The 23,392-nt window shown below is 38.3% G+C and overlaps 1 protein-coding gene across 1 annotated transcript; it reads left to right on the top strand.

Moving 5' to 3' along the window:
• Window positions 1-10,491: 10,491 nt before the first annotated feature.
• LOC102294586 (APAF1 interacting protein) lies at window positions 10,492-22,840 on the top strand. Its single transcript, XM_005930806.3, has 8 exons — window positions 10,492-10,582; window positions 13,062-13,130; window positions 14,371-14,471; window positions 16,812-16,860; window positions 16,954-17,071; window positions 17,841-17,976; window positions 20,023-20,190; window positions 22,347-22,840. The coding sequence occupies exons 2-8, from the start codon at window positions 13,065-13,067 to the stop codon at window positions 22,444-22,446; spliced, it is 738 nt and encodes a 245-aa protein (XP_005930868.1). The 5' UTR covers window positions 10,492-10,582; window positions 13,062-13,064; the 3' UTR covers window positions 22,447-22,840.
• The last annotated feature ends 552 nt before the right edge of the window (window positions 22,841-23,392 follow it).

Genomic DNA, 23,392 nt, shown 5'->3' with positions numbered 1-23,392 from the left:
CATAACAGCACAAAAGCTAGCGTCACAGAAACACACAAGAGCTCAGACACACCTTTTGACACGCCTTCTTCCTTATCCACTTTCTCACGGTTTTTTTCTCCCTCAGGCACAGCACTCATGTCAAAATTACATGAATGTAAAGTTCCTGCTCAGGATTTTCCTTGCCTAGTGAAAGTTCTAACAAATGCGTTGCATGATGGGATTCGGTTATCATTTATTGCAGGGCTGTATCACATGAAGACAAAACAAGAACATTTTTTAGTGTGCAGTAGTCCATGTGTTTCTGTTATGTTTCTGTGGTGTTTAACAGGGGCAGGAAAAAGTTGAAAGAAAGTGCTGCACAAACATATGCACCAAATGTCAAAACAGTATCAATATCCTAATCTATAAACCTACTAAGATTATATAAGAAATGGAAAAATACAGTTTGCATGAAATACTTGCAAGGACCTGAGCTTGTCACTAAAGGGGTAGGTGCAATTTTTCTTTTTTTTAAATTGACCTACATTTAAGTATGACATGCGGATTTTTTTTTAACAAGAAAGATACACGCGGGAACTTATTCTGACACATTTGAATCTGTTAAAAGCCTAATAAAGTTAGCCATTGTTGCCTTTGTTTGAAAGGAGTGTATGAGTGTAAGATTACATCTCTCCATGTCTGGTAATGCAGGCTAGAAGCATGCAAGAGAAAAGAAAAACATACAAGGGATCATTACTGATTGCTCGGGTGTTATGTAATGCAATCCAACCAGCAGTTGAATAATAGGGAAACTCAGGTGAAACTCTGGGTACCATGTAAAAAAGCCTTCACAGAAATGGAAAAATCTGTTGATGACAGAAGAGAGGCTTGGAAACTGCTCAAGACTCAGTTAGACAAATGATACATTATGTGCAGTTCTACAGATGCATGAGACAACACATCATCTTTTATCACTGCTTTCTTATCATTCTATCTTCCATAACCATGTCACAGAAGAAGCCTGGCATTTTAACAAAACAAGGCAATACATTGTTGGCCTGGTTTCATAGTTTTAATATCCAATTTTTGACTTCACTAGGAAGATTTTTGTTACAATCTCAGCTGAATATCACCTTCCTGCAGGCAGTGTGTGCTGTATATAATAGCACTTGTGATATGCTGGTATCTGATGGAAATTGATGCATGCGTCACAGCAAGACTATTGCCTCAGGTGTTCTGGCGCATTCGTGAAGTTGTGACATTCGTCATGAATTACTCAGCGTGTGTGGGTGAGCTCTTGTCCAGACTTGTATTCCACACCCAGTAGAGGCTTGTTTCTGTTACTGTTAAGAATGGAATTTCACAATTTATTAGCTATGATGCACAGTAGGAAGAATCACCAGGCTAAAACACAAACCAGACGGTGCAAGTGATTCAATGATAATGAGGTACAATGCATGGAAGCCTTAGTCTTTCACATAGTTTGGTAGAACTATAGTCACGATTAAATTGTTCAGTTGAACTTTTAAGAGTATTTTGAGCTTTCAGATTATAGCTATGGTAAATGGACTGGTTCTTATATAGAGCTTTTCTACTCCATCAGAGCACTCAAAGCACTTTACCTCATTCAGCCACTCACACCAGCACTTTTTTCTATGCTCTTTCTATGTAAGGGCTTTCTGTCACACAAATATGTATCCATCTGAGTGCAACTTGAGGTTAGCATCTTGCCCAAGGATTCTGGAGAAGTTGAAGCAATGGCAAAATGTGGAAAACGAAGCACACCTATGAAAGCCAACTATGGGTTTCATCATCCTTAAGACAATATTAAAGGAGCCCTTAATATTGGGGTGGGGATACATGAATGGACAAACAGTAGCACACTTAAAAAACAGCATGGCTTTTTTCAAGTGGCATATTCACTGGGTTTGTGCAGACCAATTAGCAACCATTCTTTGTTCCCTCTACCTTACTGTTATCATGTTTCATACTATTGTTCCCCTCTTCAAAATCCCAAGGCATTCAAACCCAGTGACCTACACACTGCAACTCTCGAATTCATTTCCATAAGCATTTTTGTTTAATTGAAATGGAATAACTATATTTACTGGATGTTTCTAAAACTTTTATGCATAAATAACTCTGCATGTAATTCCACTGTATAGACATGACCACACGCTTATACATAACTACTGATTGTATTTTAAATTAAAACCATGATTGCATGACTTTTATTTTAAGTCAGAGCTTTCAACGCTGTGTTTGGATTTAACATACCATGGTGGGAAACAAAGAACAATAATGCTCAATATGATCAACTGAAGAAGAGCTCTAAAAAACAAAACAAAGCAAAACAAAAAACCCAATAAATAAAAATTTACTTTGTGAATTTAAGATTTGTAAAATTAAAAAAACTTTGCTTATGTGTACATGCTCATCAAAATAAAAAATACTGTTTAAAATGACCATGAGAAATAATTCTCCAGGCTTTCTGAAGGCGCTTCAAAGTTTTTCTTTGGACATTACTAATTCAGTCATTTTCTGTCCAGTCCTTTTACCATTTTTTTGTTTTCAAGCCACTTAAGACTGATCTGTGAAATCCTTCATGCATAAAAAAGTTACCCAACTAAATGGATGAACAACTGTTGTTTCTACACATAACAGAAAGCCTAGCAAAGAACAAATTTTAAACTTCACTTTATTACAAGTAATCTTTCAAAAAATAATGTTTTTCCTATTTTTTTCAGTCGACTTTGATTTGATAGTTGATTTATGCACCAAAAAGTGTCATGGTCCCTGTGCCTCTCTGGCTTGTACAGAGCCCCGCAGGGGACATGGGAGAAAAAAAAATTAGGGAGAAAAAAAAAAAAACTTAAGACGGACTTTTGCGAGATCTCGCAAAACAAACTCGGGATCTCGCAAAAGTATTGCGAGATCTCGCAAAAGTTTTAGCCGCATTCTTCGGAGGCCGCCAGCTCGAAGCCGACCGGGAGGTCGAGGCACGATGTGCCGGGAAAACGGTGTTCCTCCCGGCTGTAGTAGGTCTCGACCTCCCGTTAGCTTCGAGCTAGTGGGTGTCAGATCTCCAAAAACGTCGGAGCTCTTTTGCAAATATGTGATGTCTTGTAAACCGAGCAGGTATCTGACGTTTACACAACTACATTCAGGCCTCAAAATATCTTAAAAGTGTATTTTGTGACCCAGAAAGAGTAATATTACAACTAAGTAGCTGCCGCCATTGTTGGAATTCAACTTTTGCGAGATCTCGCAAAAGTTTTGCGAGATCTCGCAAAAGTCCGTCTTAATTTTTTTTTTCTCCCTAATTTTTTTTTCTCCCATGTCCCCTGTGGGGCTCCGTAGGCTTGCTCATGTTGGCCACAAGTTTGTTCTGTTTTTTCTCCTGCTTGCCTGGGTGGAGCTCATTGTGGGCTCTCACCCTTGGCCCACCCGCCAGCAGTGATTACTACACCTGTTGCTGATCAGGCAGCGTCCCTCCGGACTATTTAACGCTGCGGCACAGAGTAGTTGGTGCTGGAACGTTGAACCTCCCGTGTTTGTCTGCACTTGGATCCATCTGTTAGCCGGGACAAAAAGGAGATTTTCAATGGCCTATTATAGTCAGAGCATGAGTCTCTACAACTGTCTCTAAAAAATTTGAGATAACTAGAGAAGCATATGACAAAAGAAAAAGTGTCAGGTCTAAAAACAATTTCTATACAGTAGATGCAAAAGTCATGTCCTTAGGGAAATGAAAACAGAACAATGTTTTCACTGGTTCTTCAGTTGATCTATCTACTGTTCACTGCAGCCTCATCAGAAAGTGGCCTCAGTGGAAGGGTGCTTTCAAAAAGCCATGGTGTGATGAATCCAAATGAGAAATTGTTGGCTCATATCATCTGCAGCATGTATCAGGGAGATCGGGAATGAGGTACTACACTGAATGTCTTCTCAGCTCTGTCATGGTTTGAGATCTTGTCAAAATTAATGGAATTCTGTACATAGAAAAATATGTTTTTTTAGCATGACAATGGTCCCAAACACACATCCAATGCAGTAAAAGCATACCTCGATAGAAACACACACAGTGAAACAATATGAGCCATGGATTGGCTTCCCCAGAGCTCGGACCTCAACATTACTGAAGCAGTGTGGGAACATCTACCTAGAAGGGAACAAAAGGTAGCCAACATCAAAAGAAAAGCTTTGAATGTTCTTCAGAAAGCATGAAGAAATGACAAGAAAGCTTGCCTAAGAGAGTTCAGACTGTGCTGAAGAATAAAACTGATCACACCAAATATTGACTTTCAAGCTTCTGCTGCTGATGTCCGCTGGACACACTGCAGATCACCTTTTTCTGTGTTGTTTATATAACACTGGGCAGTGTCTCTGAGCCACCAGAGTGAACAGTTCCATGTGTCTCTCACAGATTGGCTGGTTCAAATTATTGTAGGTTTACAAGTATTGATCTACAGGTGTAGTTTTCACCTTACTGTCCAGTTTTCCGGTATTTCCATGAATGTTTGCAAGTTTCACTAAAGCATTGCACAGTGCCGTATATTGAAGGCAATGACATTCTCCTCTTCCGTTTCACATTTCTCTTGCAGCAAAAAAATCTATTGCTTGTTCTAACCATTACTTCCTTGTTCAACTCTGGACTGGAATTCTGTTATATGGGTTAATCTTCGCTGGAAAACGGATCAGACCTGCTAACAATTCTGAGGAAGTACACAGTTATGAGTTGTGACCCTATCTGGATGACATTCCAACCTCAGAGATGCCCCATATTGCCTGGAAGCAACAAGAAGGAAAGCAGTTTAACTGGAGGGCAGATAGAATGGGACTCTGCCAAATAATTTTCTTCCTTATCAACCAGCCAGTAGTTTTATTTAGGTAGGGATGTACAGAAATGTTTCAGAAAAAGGAACATTTATATAACCTGTTCTAAATTACTAAATGGTGTTTTTGTTTCTGTTTAGGCAGGCATTTTTATTTATTTTTTTTGTGCTGAACATGCAATTGGCCGACTATGTGCTTCACTGAACATGCGATGAAACATTACCTGGCATGAAACAAAAAAATTGCAGGTAGGGTGCCACTCCTTTAAGTTGTAAAGTAACATGGGAAAAGTCATCATATCATGGAAACTGCACAAACAAACAGCCAGTCCACTTTGTTACTGTCGGTACACCAAAAGGAATATCCATCCATCCATCCATTCGCTTCCGCTTATCCTTTTCAGGGTCGCGGGGGGCGCTGGAGCCTATCCCAGCTGTCATAGGGCGAAAGGCGGGGTACACCCTGGACAGGTCGCCAGTCTGTCGCAGGGCTAACACATAGGGACAGACAACCATTCACACTCACATTCACTCGCACATTCACACCTAGTGACAATTTAGATTAATCAATTAACCTATCCCCACAAGCTGCATGTCTTTGGACGGTGGGAGGAAGCCGGAGTACCCGGAGAGAACCCACGCAAACACGGGGAGAACATGCAAACTCCACACAGAAAGACCCCGGCCTGATGGTGGAATTGAACTCAGGACCTTCTTGCTGTGCGGCAACAGTGCTAACCACCGTGGAAAATATTTGATTAATAAATAAATAAAATCAAGAGACAGGCCCTTTAACAAACATACTATCTTATAGATCTTTAATATGACCTTTGACTTTGACATCTTCAGCCATTCCTCCTTCCCTTTTTTTTCTTTTCTTGCATGTACTAAAGGTTTTAAATATCCCACAACATTTCAGTGTGATTCAAAAATGTTTCTTGTTGTAGCTTGGTTGCTGGTGTGCTCAGGATCATTATTCTGCTGAAAGCTCCAGTCAAATACTTTAAAAATATGGCCTCGCATTATCTTCAAGCTCTCTTTGATATGAGGCCTAATTTATAGATGAATCAATGACGGACCAGTACCTGAAACCACTTTCACACATCCACTGCAGCCTTGAACTTTTGCAGACATTACCCAGCAGAGCTGTATGTTAGAATGCAAATGTCAGACTCAGTTGGTTCAGACATTAAACGGTCTTTCCCCTCGCCAGCTCACAACTTCAAAGTCTGTGTGATGTCTAATTGAACCTATGTAAAAATAGTCCAGGTAATTGTCCATTTAGTGAATTCACAGCGAGCGAGTGGGCGTCATGTGTCCTGCCTCCTGCGGGTTCTATCCAGGCGTGTAAAGCAGACTATCTGTGAGCTGTGAGCTACATGTGAGAAAGGACAGCTGCTGACAAGATCCTCAACTGATTGTCCCAACATTGCCAGGAGTTTGTGTGAAATCAAAGAGACTCCAACTCATAGAATTTCTAACACCATGCTTCACAGTTGGTATGAGGTTTATTGGCAAACTGTGTTTTATTCTAATATTCTTTTTGCACTGCAAAGACTGCGGGGGCCATGCGTTATGAAATTTTCAGATTCTCATAACTTGGTGAGGGAGCCAAGTCTGGACAAATCTGAAGTTGTCTGCTCTTTTGCTGCTTTATTTATCTGCATTTGAAAGATATTTCGATCTTGGTGTAAAAAGCTTGTTTATTATGGTCTCACGTAGGAACCCTGTTTCCAAACCTCTGCTCCACTGGCTCAGGCTTTTTAAAATGCGGCAGAGATTTTTCCTCATGTTTTCTTAATCAGCAGAATTCCCTAAAAACTATTGAGGTGTTTTCATCATATGTATTTTCTTGTAAGAGATTATCTTTTTTTCCCTTTAAAGACAGGACAGGTTATGTTTTTAAGCAATGCTTTTCAGTAAAGCATACAAACACTATGGCTCTGTGGTGTAGTGGTTAACACATTTGCTTTACGAGTGAACGAGCCTTTGTTTGATTATGGACAGAGACCCAAACCTGGGAATTGGGAAAACAGCATCAGGAACATTTGGTGTAAAGTTTATGCCACTGTGATGACCCTTTTGGAAAAAGAACGAGTGAAAGTACTTCTTATAAAGAGACATGCTAATGATTAAATACATGTTGTGTATGATACTGTCTAAAACTCTGCTATTCGTAGCAAAGTCACACAAGAGTAAAAATAGGTGGCATCATCTTAATGATTGGTTTGCACTTTTTCACATCTGGCAACCAAGTGCAGCAAGCAACCAATGGCTCAACCAAAGGTTGAGCATGCAATTCGCTCAGCCTCTGGGCAGCCACGTTTGCTCCCACCTGGCGGGAAGCAACCTGTCTCCAATCACGTTACAATGCTGGCTTACTGCACACATCCTCAGAGAACTGGTGAGAGTTTGTAAATAATCAGATGGTGTAATCAGTCAACTCGTTTGTGACACATTTCTTTGCATTTTTCACGCATCGCTGGTTGCATTGTGGTTATACTCCAACATAAAAGCAACGCAAGCAATCACTTTTTGTGATTGATTGATGATTTTATTAAAAATGACTTAAACTGTTTCCTTTGCTTCTGTGTTTATAATAGCATAACAACACTGCTCCAAAACCCAGAGGTGGATTATTAGAACATCTGTGCTTACTTTAATATAGGAACGGTAGGAGCATTTAATTGCATCATACTTCACAACTAGGCAACCAAATCTTAAATGACCATAAACAAAAAGTTAATTTTGTATATTACTTTATTTCACCTTATGAAGAAGTACTGCTTTAAAGCAAACAAGCAATGGGTGCTTGTTCATATATGTCACAAAAGTCAAGTTGCTCCATTGATTCTTTTTTTCTTTCACAGGCTTTCTGCTTTATTAAAAAATAAAAAATAAAAAATAAACCCTACTGGATAGTCTGACTTTACTGTTGCTTGGTCATATATAGGATTAGGTTAATGAAAATGAAAAGCTACTTATGCATAGAATACATTTCTATGCATAAGTAGAATAGCACAGTAATCATGTTTTTATCTTGTTTAACATGGAGGAATTATGCCAGCGTATAAACAATTCCCTCAGTCAAAAAAAAAAGAAAAAGAAAAAAGATTATACTTGGTTATAATGTAAAATAAATTCCCAGAACAAGTTTTTTTTTATCTTATTATATTTACATTTTATCCTTTTGGTTTAATTAAGTTGGAATTCTGTTTTCCTTGTTGTTCAAATACATTTCTAGCTTGCTTGGCAATATTATATTATACTATAATATTATTGTTAGATATTTTGTTCCCATTAAAATACTGTGGCCACGGAAGTGACTGGAACACTACCAGTGATTTGGATAGGTGAGTGAATACTTTTGGCAATACAGTGTACATCTGTTCCTTATGACATAATACATGATCATATATCATCACTCCTATACTCCATGACAGTGAACTCTGTCACCACTGCTGGATAAAAAGATACTCACAGACATGGCATGTGTAGTTTTGCATTTTCAAGCTTCCCTATTGCCACCTTTTTTCCATGGTGATGGTTCTAAAATCCATCTGAATGAATATGGATCATATTTGACCCAGGAAAGTCTCAGTGTATAAATTTTGTATATTTTGGGTCAGTTTAGGAAAGATCATCAAATATCTAGCTAATGGCATTTAGAGCATTTATCTATGTATTTATTATTTGGCCATTTTTAGGTAACAGTTGCACAAATCCTACTCCTCCACTTACCTCAGCTAGAGGAAAACCCTCATTGATGTCTGACAGATTAAAAAGTGACCAATGTGGGAACTTTCACAGAGTGCCCACAGGGCTCTTTGAAGTCTCTCTTCCCCATACACAATAGGATTTTGAGTGAGTTCAACAAGATAGAAGGATGAACTGAGGGAGGAGTGCCTGTGTGGAAAGGCTTCAAGCCAACAGATAGCGTGTTCAGACTAGGCGCACAAATTCTTATGAAATAATCTGTAAGTTTCTGACTTCAGGTAAAACACAGGCACTGTTGTGCATTTAAGGGTAGCAGATGCTGTATAGTCTGAACAGGCAAACCATATAGCTGACAACGATGCTATAGGCAGGGGTAGGCAATTCCAGGCCTCGAGTGCGGGTGTCTTGCAGGTTTTAGATGATCATTTGATTCAGGTGTGTTGACCCAGGGTGATATCTAAAACCTGCAGGACACCCGCACTCGAGGCCTGGAGTTCAACACCCCTGCTATTGGTAATTAACAATAACAAAGTTATTACATAAAGCAGTACATGTCTCTTTCACTCCCTCTCCGTTGCTCTAAGAAAAAAACATGCTGTTATGAATACCTTTTCTCTGAAAATCGCCTGGGTTGATGATACTGTGGGTTTATCGGAGAACAGTATAGATGGCAGGATTGCACATGAGAACCCCCACCTCTCAACAATCTCCAAACAACAACAGCAACGACCAACAACATAAATCAAGTGTTCCCCACGTTTTGGCAGAAGATTTCTTTCAACATAACATCTACTGTTTGTGGATGCTGTCCTGACTTGCACTGCATTTTCACAGCTCTGTAGGGCTGCACACTATTGCAGATATACCTTGTTATGTAGTATAGTCTTTATACCAATGTGATGTGTAATTTAAAAAAAATTGTTTCATTCTTGCACATCTTTGCTTAGTTGTTATCCATATATCCATATTATATATTATACTACATTATACACAGCATAGTATAGTAAAGATTCCGGTACAAATGTGCTGAATGAATTAAACTGCACTTTGATATTCTGGTGTGGACTAATAACTGTTATGTCGGTGCATTGGCATGGTTACTCTACTTTTTATGGGTTTAATTTAATGCCCCATTCCAAATGGGGTTTTCACCCCTTCCTACTACCACAACAAAAAGCTTACATTGGTAAGCAAAACAACCTATGATAGATATAGGACAATACTTGACAATGCATTGGATGCATACTAAATGTTATAGTCACAACTTTGTATATCAGTGTACAGTGATCCATTGAGAAATTTAACACATTTATGAAAATTCTCTAGCCAGAAATAGTGAAATGTGTGATTTTTTTTTTTGTTTTGACCTTACAGCAGTGTAATTTTTACACTTAAATTGACTTAAAAGTGTGTAATTTTTCTGTTGCAGCTGCCTACGTTATATTTATATATACAGGCATACTCAGTTCAGGGAATAAACTTAAATTAACATAAACCTTTGAAAAAACGTATACATGCTTAGCCACAATATCTTATTGGACGTTATTGCAATTTGTGAAGATTTTGTCTGTAACTAGACAGGGCTGCATTTTGATATGTGAAAAGCAAACGTGTCAGTCAAGAAAAAAAGTGTCCATAAAGACATATTCCTTTAAATATATGTTTCTTCCTATAGTTTTTATATACACACTATTTTGAAAAAAAGAAGTGCGCCCTAAATTAGTGAGTAACCATATATAGTAACTTCACTGGGCCTGATTTACAGCATAAAAATAAACAGTTTTGAAAAAAGTCGCACAAGTGAAGAAAAAAACAAGCCTAGTTAGAATTGACAATTTACATATACATTTCAACTAGTGCCCCATAAAGGGTTAATACTTTTTGTTTTGTTTTATTTTATTCCCCCCTGCTCGTATAACGCAGATGGCTCTGCGAAAATGTTTAAATGCCAAAGTTTATGAGCCATTACATCCGGTGTTGTGTATTTGCACGCGCGCTTGTGCAAGTCGCGTATTGATGACGTCCGAACGCTGATAGGGCACACAGACTGATTTAGCACCAAAAGTCCAGTAAGTGGGTGTATTTTACACTTTTATTTTACTGATCTTACAGAGTCGAGGTAAACGAGTCGTTGTTTTAACGTTTGACGACGAGACTTCACGCTTCGGGAACCATTTTTCGAAGCTATCGTCACTGCTACATGTTAGCCATAGCTATTAGCACAAATGGTACAACTGCAAACTTTTCGTGCAACCAGACTGAGCTCATTCTCAGGAACTTAGTTGATGAGCTCCCCTAATCCTCCCTTGTTTGAGATGAACGAACATCTTCTCACACTGAATGATGAGTTGTGAGCATTGCGATAACATATGTTTCCCCGAAGAAGAAGACTTTCATATGTGCTGTCACTTGTCAAAGTTAACATCAAAGCTATGTTTTGCACTGCAGCGCTGTCTAATTATTCCTGTCGGTGTAAACTGACTCGGATAAATCAGATTTTATTGTTTTCATCACAGTGTAGCAAATGGTATATGTTCGACTTGACAATATATATTATGTAGGTTCGCAAGCAGCCTGTATTTCATTGGAAACTGCAACACAAACCGAAAAGTCACCTGTGTAGTTGTGGTGCACAGGGTAATGCTTGAGGTGAAATGTAAAGTCCACGTATGTTCTTTAACTGCATTTATATTGACAGTATGTATGATTTAAGAAACTGAACTGAAAAGTACGCCGTGGTTATATATGCTCTATGCTCAGGGTTAAGTTTATTCTTCATTTTAGTTAGTTGTTATTTAGTTGTGTAAGGGGGAACCTGCAAAGTAAGAATTTCATTGTTCTGCGTAACCACTTGTGTTTTGCGGTGTATATGACGATAAACGTCTTGAATATAATGGATTAGTTAATATTTGATGTGAAAATCTACATATCAGAAATGAATGACAAGGCTGATAGAAAATATATTGAAGGTTTATCCTTTTGTGTTTTATTTTCCATAAATATATGTATTTATTTATTTATTTATTTCTCAAACTGGAATTGCACATTTACAACAACCTTTAAGTAATTGTACTGCCAGTGTTTGGCATGTGGCATAAAATAGGCTTTTCCCCTCTGTAATAGTAGACCAGTACGTAACTACCTGCTATGCAAGCCAAAAGTTTTACTGTACGTTGAATCGCAAATGCTAGAAACATGTATGTATATTATGTTATTTACCGCTATGTCTTTCTTTCAGTGCAGTTAGAATCTCAGATAAGCCATAAAACAAAGCTCCTCATTGTGCAGTGTGGAATGAGTTTGTTACAGTCTTTAATAGGAATCTGTGTGTTTTTTGTGGTATTTCAATAATGTGATATAGAAGAATGTTTGAATAAAAAAGCACCTCATTATATAAAAGTCCCCTATGGAGGAAAAAAACAAACAAATCCCTATCCCTTATATATTTACTTGAAATAAAGGTTTATTATTTATCTCTTTCTTGAATGTCTGTGACATAAATTTACCTTTCCATGTGAAAATGTAGGAAGCAAAGACAGAAAGCAACTTTTGGCCATTTAATTTTTTTTTTTTTTTAATTTTAAAATGTTTAATTAAAAATTAAAAAAAAAAAGGAAAAAAAATACAGGACAGATGGACTTTTAGTGCTGTACTGCAGAATAAAGGAAACAGTTAACTGTAATTAGTGTGATCCAGACTGCGAAATTCATCCAACATTCAACTTCAGCCATTTCTGGATAGCTATAGCTTGCAGACATCAGTTACAGTTAGGTTATGCAACTATGTTAAACCAGTGTGTTAATTTGTTTTAGTTGGGTGTTAATATTTAGCAAAACATTTGCTAAGAAGTTCCTTTAAAAAAAAAAGAAAAAAAAAAGTCATCCATTAAAAATAAAGGCAGTCACAAATAAAACAAACCGTTCACGCAGTGCTTAATGCCCGTGCAGACGGTGTGACCATGGGAAGCTGTAAATATGAAAGACTGTCTGTCATGGTCTGCTTTGCTGATTGCGTTTCATTTCCTCATTGACGATGTGTCTCCAAATAAAAGAAACTCCTTCGCACTTCATCGTGAAACTAATGATAGTGCTTTCTATTTATTAATGCCAGTGCCATGCTGCTCTCACTCGCCTGCGCTGAAATGCAATATAAATCATTGTATTTGGTTCTGAATCTAGTGAGGCATGGAAAATTTATGTCTTAATGAAAGAAAAGAGCCTAAATGCTTGCATAATAGGAAAATACATTTAACAATGTGTTTTCAAGGGATTTCAAGCTGGAGCATAACCTTTTACATGTTACTCAGCATCTAAGATTGATCAAAGGAAACCACATGTCAGTTCTTGGAAACTGACATGTGGGAGAATAAAGAATAAGGGAAATTAGTCCAACTGTAATTCTTTCTTCTTCCTCCTTGATCCTTTTCCCTTTTGGCCTTAAATCACTTCGCTCTTCCTCCTTCCACCAAATAAACTGTTACCAATTACGTTGCCCAGTTTCTGTTGACATTATGACACATCTTCTAAATGCCGTTAACTGTTTTGACAGGAGATGTCGTCTTTTTGCGGCACCGGCGATGACTTTCAAGATGCAGGTCAAGAGACCACTGAAAAGCAGGCAAGTGTAGTGCGTGACATGAGAGATTTTTATTTATTTATGTTAAGGTATTTGTATAAACTGAAGTCTTCTAAATGCCTTTCTTAAGCGAGATGGTGATTTAAAAACTTGTGAGAATTTGAAAACTGTTACAGTAAAATGCAAAAGACAGGAAGTTAATGCTGCTAAAAATTATAAAATAAAATAATAAACATTTTAATTGAAGTTTAATTATTTTGTTGCACTTTGTGTTATCCTTGCTAATACAACAGTCACACCTTGAAGCTTAGGATGTATTAACTGAATTCGTTTGAAAAATGACTCACCCACGGGCTAATAAAAGGAGTTGATTGTGTCGGTTTTCTAGGTGTTGCACTGTGTGTTTTAGTAGCTACAATTCCAGAGTACAAGAGACTTGGCAGCAGATTTAGAATCAAGTTTCAGTCACATTTATATTTCTGCATCACTCACTGAATTCCAGTGACAATGCAGACAGTAGTTTGTTGGTTGTAACTTTACAGCTGAGCTTCATGCGTGATGTTAGTGAGGTAGACGGCTTAATGATGTGCGCGTTTAAAATCTATTGGCCCAGCTGAGGGTTCGAAGGGTGCTGTAGTTAAAAGAATCGGTGAAAACGTTTGTCTTCGTAAACTAAATCTATATAATGTACATTATGGATATATAAAATGCTGTAAGCCTGATTTTTATGTCATTTTTCTAATAAGGTTAATGTATGAACTGCCATGATTGATATGGTTGTAAAGCTGTCAAAAAAGAGGACTTTCATTTTTGGTCTTTATATGCAAATAATTTCCTATGAACTGTTGCTATGGCAATTTGAAGTACTGCTTACAGACATAAATTCCACTGTTAATGTAGTTGCCACATTACTAAACCTTGATTTGCTACAATAAAAAGTGATTGTATCTTGGTATAACATTAAAAGCAAATAGGCTACTGGTAGTTGTAATTTAATTGGTATTTATTTATTCTTTTGTGCCGGGGAAACAAAGCTTCATATTGAGGTGGGGGGAAAAGTATCTGGCTCTTAACCACCCTATCTGTGAATATCTAGTTAATTTTATCTTTATGTGCAAATACCGTCCAATTTTAAGTATCAGCAGATACTGAAGTTCGCCGTGTAAATGTTGTAGCATTCAAAGTTTAAAATGCAGTGCATGAGTTTTTACTTTTCTTGACACTGGCTGATGCAACGTGTTCAACTGTTATTACTCAAGTTACACTTTTGCGTCTGTTACAGGACAAGGACCATCCACGTGTCCTCATTCCTGAGTTATGTCGGCTCTTCTACCAGCTGGGATGGGTGACTGGGACGGGTGGAGGGATAAGTCTGAAACAAGGGTTCGTATGTAAATATATATATATTTTTTTTCAACTTACAATGCAGAGCATTGTGAAATATTGGAAATGTTGAGGCTTATCCTCTGTTGCTCATCTGTGAAGGATATTTCCTGTTAAAATTACTGATTGGCACACCGTTAATACGAGTGTCTTTGGAAACGCCGAAGATGCCAAACAATATTTTTTGTTGGTGGATGTGTGTGCATGGCAGTGATTCAGGATTCAGTGAGGCTAATAGGGAGTTTGTTATATTAGTTTTGACAGTGTGTGTGGATCTAGGTTAAAAGCAGAAGGCCGTAGTTTTGCTGTAATGAAACAGAATTCAAACCGAAGGCTTTGACAGGTTATTACAAGCATCTTTGAACTATGTTGTCTTGGAAGGCAGCTACAAAGAAAGCACCTCCCATTAGCAAATCTCTTTGAAGAGTGGAATGGCAGACATTTATTTAAGCCAGCAAGGTAACTTGATGAAACTTCCAGTGAAGCCAGATAACCATTCAGCCACAGCTTCATGCACACTGGCAACTCTAAAATGATTTGAGGGAGAGTTTTCCATCTTGTTGAATGATTATACCTTTAGATTCAAATAGAAAATGAGCAGTTGTAAGCTCCACTTTGGATCATTCCTCAAAAAGCCTGCAGTTTGACAGAATAACTATCTTTCAGTTTGACTTTTTTTTTTTTTTTTTTTTTTAAACATCATACCCCCCCTACCCCGCCAAAAAAATAGGACACATTTGACGCAGGCTTGTGTCATTACAGATGGAGTATGCCGTGGTAATTTACGGCCATGACATTTATCAACTCAGTGCATTTTGTGATGATAAAAAGAAAATATCACCAAACAACACAAATCATATGTATTGGACCTAATGTTGAATCGATCAGGCAGCCAGAATACATTATGCAGTAGTGTTGTTTTACACAAAAGTGTGTTGTTGTTCGGGGTTTTTTTGTTTGCTGTAAGCGCAGGGCTGAATTTTAAGCTCTTCTGCCTTTTTCTCCTGCCCCCCACCCTCCTCTTCACAGCTGCTTTGGTTTGACTCAGAAATGACTCACAGCCTGAGGCAGCCTCACCGAAACTTGCACTCAAAATCAATAAGCTACTCCTCTATCTGGAAATGTTTGTTGCTAGATAAAGATGGGAACAATGGTTCCATCTACTAGACTCTATTGGGAAATGTCAAGGCACAAAACATTTAAGCAAAAAGAAAGGTTGTTTCAAAGATTTTGAGGGAATCAGCTGAGTTTCTCTATTTAACACTGCCACTTGCATTTGTTTGCATTTCACTCCAGGCTTTGTTCCATCAGGTCTTGTGGACAAGGCTATAGAATACCAGGTTTTCTAACAAAGAGAATGCTGTATTAGGGACATGTCACATGATATTTACACACATAACAGTTGTGATATTTACACTGCAGTTCAAAGACGGTTCCAAGTAAATGGAAAGGCAGAGCAATAAAGTGCTCCAGCTGAACGGCCAAACTCTGAGCCAACTTTGTGGTTAACTGGTGGAAAAAGAAAAAAGTGAAATTGGATTGCAAAAGTCTTGAACCACCCCTTTTCATATTTTTTGTCCTTGGATATAGTTTGATTTTAAGAGACAGACTTTCTTGTACGTCTTGGAAATCATTTGTTCCAATATCTTTAGATGAATCTACAAAAGATGGTACAATATAAAGTGATTTTGCACCAGTGACGTGATTTCTTAAAAAAGCTATTAAGTGAAAACGTATGTCCACATGGTGCGCAGTGTCATTTAAAAAATTTGAGTAAACTGGACAAGTAAAGGATAAAAGAAGCAGCTGGCTTAAAAATGCAAGCAGATGATATTCAGCAGATAAACATTTTTTTTTGAGTCATGTCCTTAGGAAATAGGAAAAGCAAAGACTTGATGCAGGAACTTGGAGATGCCTCTAGCCCTCAGTTGGTCCATCTAGTGTTTGCAGAAGACTCGTCAGAAATGGTTCTTAAGAAAGGGAAAGGGTGGAGAAAAAAAGGCTGTGGTATACAGGAAGTGGACTAAAAATGCATGGGGACAGCTACAGCATTGTCTTCTGCCATCTGTAAAACACAGTGGAGGCTGTGTCTTGGTTCAGGGCTGCATTTGAGCCAGTGGTGTTGGCGATTGTGCCAAAATTGATGGAATTATGAACATGGAAAAGTAACGTCAAATTTTTGACTACATTCTAAATTTAAGTTACTAGTTTGTTTGTTTTTCTGACGTGGAAACCCTTAGTTTCTCATGGAGTTATGAAGAAATAACTTCTAGGTTCACATCAGAAGGATGTACTACGTTATCCTCATGATATTAACTGTATTTGCTGTAAAACTTACAGAGACCAGATCTACATTGCACCATCAGGTGTTCAGAAAGAGAGAATCCAGGTGAGGAGACTGTAAGTGGTGTGAAACTTTGTTCTGTCCAAAAGAGAGCAGATTGATGTGAGTGATCAACAGTTTTGAAACTCTGTTCTTCAGCCAGAAGATATGTTTGTTTGTGACATGGAGGAGAGGGACATCAGCTGTCCTCCTGCCTGGAAGAAGTTGAAGAAGAGCCAGTGCACACCACTTTTTATGAACGCCTATACTATGAGAGGTTAGTCGCTCTTTGCACAATGCTTACCACACACGTTAGCCACTATTTGCACTATTTCTTATACACCAATTAAAAAAAGAAATGAAGCAGTTCTTTTAGTCTGAGTCATGATTTAGTACAGCACACAGAAAAAGAAAAGACTTCTTTAATTACAGATGTTTTCTAATTTGAAAAGCTAAATGAAATGTGGGAGTGGTGCATGCTCCTGATTCATGTACTAAATGCTGTGATTATGTTCACTTAAGTGGGTACACCGTTTTGTCATGGAAACAAAATTATATTGTAGAAAACCATAAACTCTCAAGAACTTTGTTCTGTTTTTATTTATTTTAAGTTGTTTATTTTAAGCCAAGTTTCCTTTTGTTTTTTTGTTTGTTTGTTTTTTTTATACCCAGAAAGGTTTCTCTTTTGGAGATTAAATGTGAATTGACGAGCACAAGATTGTCTACAAAATAAATGTCTTCCATATGGAACAGATTTTATTAGCAAGCAGACAAGCTCAGACTCATGAAAGCAGTATTTAATAAAGGAATTGTAATAAGAAGCCAACCTTTAATGAAATAACCTACCCTATAATAACTTTAAAAGAGATCCACAACATAAAACTATTACAGTTTAAGTTGTAACTTAAGCATAGTTTGACTTGAGGTCCAATCATTGTTAGGGGAAGGGTACAACTTTTTATTTTATTTTAAATTATCGTTTGCGAAAGACTGTACCAATAGACAACACTCGCATCAAAATCTCCTCTTCCTTTGCTAAAATACAGGGGCACAGGCAGTTATACACACCCACTCGAAGGCTGCTGTCATGGCAACGCTGCTCTATCCTGGCAAAGAGTTCAGGATAACACACCAGGAGATGATCAAGGGGATTCGTAAGGGCACCTCAGGCACAAACTATCGGTATGTAATCAAGCAGCAAGGATTAGTGAAGTCCAAAGAGCTTCTAAGCATTTATTTATTTATTTATTTTCTCATGGTGTAACAAAGTTGTTATGCAAATATGGTCACGGAAAAGGAGTAGAAACACAAACTTGAATGAAGTGGTTGACACTAGATATGTTAAACTTGAGGCTACGTATAGACCAGGGGTCAGCAACCTTGAACACCCAAAGAGCCATTTGGACCCAGTTTCTATGCAAAGGAAAACACTGGGAGCCGCAAATACTTTTTGACATCTAAAATGAAGATAACACTGTATATATTGTTTTTTTACCTTTATGCTTTTTGTGAACAACTAAAGTGTGTTGCTTATGAAATCCATGAAGTGCTACAGAGAAAATTTCATTTTATTTATGTAACGAACACATTTGAACTCTTAAAGAAATATAACAAAAAGGAAAGACACCCAGCTGAACTAAAATGATCCAGCAAACAAAAACTGCTGTGAGCCGCCACCCTTATATTGCCTTTGGGCTTTTGGAACATAGCAGAGCCTTGACCTGAATTTAAAAAAATAATTGGAATAAAGCACTATGCTACTATGCAACGGGGCGATCGTGGCTCAAGAGTTGACAGTTCGTCTTGTAATCAGAAGGTTGCCGGTTGGAGCCCCGGCTTCGACAGTCTCGGTCGTTGGGCAAGACACTTCACCCGTTGCTTACTGGTGGTGGTCAGAGGGCCCGGTGGCGCCAGTGTCCGGCAGCCTCGCCTCTGTCAGTGCGCTGTGGCTACAGTGTAGCTTGCATCACCAGTGTGTGAATGGGTGGATGACTGAATGTGTAAAGCGCTTTGGGGTCCTTAGGGACTAGTAAAGCGCTATACAAATACAGGCCATTTACTAAAAAATGAAAAATAAATATTTGCAAAATTCTGCATAAATATTATTTACTTATATTTATTTTACCTGGTAAATGTGTGTGGCGGGGCGTGGTCTGCAGTGCATAATTGGCCAACCTGGGGTTGAAAGTCTCTGTAAATGCATGGCGTTTCAGCGTGTACACCGGCTTCCGCGAGTGTGACACTTATTTTGAGCGACGAAAAATAATAAAATATAATTTTATATTTCAAAATCACAATAAGAACTAAAACAAAAAATACACTTCAGCTAAGTACTTGTAATTTATTTTCCCAAACCACGCGGAGCCGCAATAGAAGGACTAAAGAGCCGCAGGTTGCCGACCCCTGGTATAGACTATTTATTTTTATGTTATCCAACGTATCCCAAACAAACTCATGAGCTGAGAACAATTAAATGAAGTGGAAACCTGTCCAACGAGAATGATTAAGTCGAGGCAGGGTTTTGGCACAAGCTCGTGTACTTTCAATCTGGCAGTAGAAATTTCCAGCATTTGCCTAGTAGTTCAGCCAGCTTTCCGTGGAAACATGTTTGGTTTATTGTTTTGGTCGGGGTTAAGAAAAGCATAACCGCAGTATGTGCTGAAGAGTGTTTTTTGTTTTTTTTTTAAATATGTTGGCTATTTATACATCATCATCTTGCCCATGTTTATTGCCATCTCTTTCCCAATAACCCTGATGTTGGTCAGGAAACCTTTTATGCAGTGTTCATTGCTATGTACTGATAGCTATCTAACCACACAACTGAATGAATGAAGGAAATTTTGGCACCATGGTTAAACCCTGTTGAAATAGGGTGGCAGCTGATTATATTAAATGATGAACTGTTTAGCTTTTAACATGCTGCACAGGTCTGAGGTTGTTTTGTTTAATCAACAGTCTAAAACCTGGTTATAAAATGCAAATAAGAGAAACAGTAACTCCTCACAGGGTTCATGCTCAACTATTTTAAGTTCAAAGCTTGATTTATCCTCACTGTGTTGCCTCCTTTTGATTGCCACCCAATCAAAGATTCTGGCAAGCTGATGGCAGCGTCAGCCTCCGAGAACAAGCATATAGAGCATGTATCTGACTGTACTCTGGTGGGAAAAGGGTGAAAAGGGACAACTTTAGCAGTTATCAGCCTTTATGTCATTTGTCATGTTTACACAGGTATGATGACTTCCTGGTTGTGCCGATTATTGAAAATACACCAGAGGAGAAGGACTTGAAAGACCGGATGGCTCGGGCAATGGAAGAATACCCAGATTCATGTGCAGTTCTTGTCCGCAGGCATGGTGTCTATGTGTGGGGCGAGTCGTGGGAAAAAGCGAAGACTATGTGAGCATTTATTTCACTTGTTGCTATAAACATGATAAGATATGGAAAACAAGACTTTTGATGAAGTTTTTGACATTTCTAGTATAGTTTGTCAAACTTTCCGTAGAGGGTGAATTGTTAAGATTTGGAGTTTCCATTAGGGTTGTCTTTCACCATGAAATTTTAAGTTGTTGTAAGTCATACATACGTTGTCCAATCAGTCCAAAACCTCTTGTGGTTAATGAAAAGATAGCCGGAACATATCTACATGTCACTAATGAGCAGTGTTGGGTAAGTTACTTTAAATTAGTAACTTAGTTACATTACTAGTTACTTCTATCAAAAGTAACTCAGTTACTTCAAGTTACTCGTTACTTTCAGAGTAACTAGTTACTAGGGAAAGTAACTTTGGTTTAACTCAGAATTCTCTTGTTAATGTGTTTCTTCCGTAACTGGATACCCAGCAAGATTGCCAGTCTTCTAGCTTGCTTACTTGCCACAAGTGCACTGTGCCACCTACCAATAGAAAGGAAAAAATAATGTGCACATTTCCACGAGAGAAATCCCACGCCTGATTTTATCCTAGCCATTCTCTCCTCGCTTTTTACATCCAACACAAAAACTGCAGTCGTGGTGCTTTCGATTGTACTCAGAACTCGGAAATTCTGCCTTCTGAATAGGAAGATGTAGGTAACACCAGACTGCAGATGAGCTGCATACAGAGCTGGACTGGGACAAAAAAATCGTCCCGGGCATTTTGACTAGAGACCGGCCCACCATTATAGGAAAAATCATAAAGCCTTTGAATGAAAACAAACACTGTTGTGACTGTGATGTACGCTGTTCTGATGGAATATATGTATCAATCTATCAATCGTTTGTTGTAAGATTCAGAAATTATTTTTTTAAAAGTGAGACATTTTAAATGAGAATAAGAAAGTATTTCCTTGTGCCCCCCTTTCCCTTCTAATGCCCTACATGGACCCCTGCCAACACTTTGCTAGACCCGCCCCTGCACAGTTACCAGCTTACTCAGAAGAGCCTTCAGATCTAGATGATGCTTTATGATGAAAAATTTTCATTTTCATTTAACGCCATGCCCCGGCACCATGAAGAATGGCTTTGAAAAAGGAAATATTTTTGAAACCACTGCCTCAATCTAACAGGAAGTTCACTACTTTGAATTTAACAGGTTTTTGCCATTTTCAGACCACAGTCACAAAGGCAACCCTCTGCCAACCTCTGGTTGCTAACGAAAAATGTGTACTCCCAAGTGGTTGCTGGCTTTCATCAGGTGAAATCTGTCTCAAAGATTGGTTTCTGATTATTTTAGAAGTTCCTGCAGTCGGCTATAGTTTGCATGCAAGACACTGACTTTTTTTCTGAGTACAAGGGAATGTTTTCCAAATTGATGGAGCATGATGGACTTTCGCTTTCAAGGTGAACGTTCTCGGTTTCCAGTTCATCACATTTTTCAACAGTTTCAATACTGCTTGGCAAGCTGTTTGTTTGCAGACAAGTTGGCATATTCCAACCAATCTAGTGGTGACCATAGCCACATGCTAGTATCCAAACCTCCCCTTTGATCACTGTTCCCAACAACCAGTATGCAACCAGCTGGGTGATGAACACTTTTCCCTCCTGACTGGTTGCCAAATGGTTGCTGACCATTCTCTAGGCCTGAATAATAAACACGATAACACCCCATTTTGATTGAATCTTATATACTTGTTCTTTGGTTGGTTTAATCTAAAAGCTTTTGTTATGCTAACTTGTAAAAATTTAGAGGTTTTGTTGCAGGGCATGTCTGTGGCAGCATGGCAAACTTTGTCAATGTCAATATTCACTGATATAGTTTCACCTGTTCTCAACAGGAATTGATAAACATTATCAGAGATACAAATGTTCATTGTTTGTTCTACATTTGATATACAGTAAAATATAAATAGCGGGTGCTCTAAAACGCCACCTAGTGGTTACATGACATGATAAGCAACTAATTTGTACAACACCCACTTAGACTCCAGGACTTAAGACATTTACCTGACTGCACAAATCCCCTCTACTAAAGGTCAGACCATCTCTGCTTATGGCTTTATTTATTTATTTTGTGTTATAATCTTGCAAAAGCATATTAGTTTTAATAATTTCTGTTGCATCTTTCCTGTGTTTTCCAGGTGCGAATGCTACGACTACCTGTTTGACGTTGCAGTCCAGATGAAGCAATGTGGACTGGACCCCTCAGCCCTTCCGATGGAAGAAAAAGGAATAGTTTGATATTTGATGGTGCTTTTCAAAGAGACATTTGTGGCAGAAAGGTTAGTGGAGTTCAATCAGGAGAGCAGATTGTAATCATTTGCCTTTCATGCCAGCCTGCTTCAAATTTGATGAAATTTGATGGTAAGGGTAGATTCAGGGTTGAAGGAGATTGAATGCCTGCGATCTGGAAGAATCTGAAGGAACACTGTGAAGCACTGTGGGACAACTCATGAGTGAGCAGCTGTCAAATCAATGTCCTTAGGTTCAAATGTTTCTCTATTCAAGTCTGACTGGACTGAAATCAAGGTCTCGGTGTATGCCAGGCATGAACATCACGCTGCATTTCACTGACTGCTTCAATCGATTTAGAAAAGAAAAAAAAGCCAATAAAATGTGTAATTGTGTAAAATAAGTGTAGGTTTTCCGTTTCTTAAGTTTTCGGCTATAGTTAAATAAAATCCAGTTTTCCTTTCTAAAGCACGATCTTTCTCATGTTAATTTTTCAATGCAAGCCCAGGGAGACACCTGACGTTCTGTATATGTAAATAAAGCACATCTTTAACCTATAAAAAATACAGCATAGACAGAAATGGCTGCTCATTTTTCTCAAACACTGTTTACCAAAAGTGACCGCATGTTGGATGAAAGAACGTTGTTTCGCTCTCACACCACCATTCCAGGAACAGGCATGTGCATTTGTGTGCAGGCATCTCACGGCGTCTGCGGATCCTCGCACAGCATGACTTCAGTCGTCGGCATACTCATTTCTCATGAAAGCCAGAGCTGTTGTTCTTTTAACAAGCTCCCTCTGCTGCCACTATCCCATTGTTTCCACCGCTACACTCATTCAAAACAGAACACTGTCAAATGTGCCGCAGGCTTATTTAAAATTGGTGAAAACAAGAAATGTACAGAAAACATAAACAAAAATATTCTTTTGTGTTGCACCAACGCTGCCAAGACA

Source organism: Haplochromis burtoni, unplaced genomic scaffold (genome assembly GCF_018398535.1).
Source record: "Haplochromis burtoni strain Fernald_Lab_line unplaced genomic scaffold, NCSU_Asbu1 Contig_135, whole genome shotgun sequence".
NCBI classification, from domain to species: domain Eukaryota; kingdom Metazoa; phylum Chordata; class Actinopteri; order Cichliformes; family Cichlidae; genus Haplochromis; species Haplochromis burtoni.
This window is presented reverse-complemented; position numbering and strand designations above follow the sequence as displayed.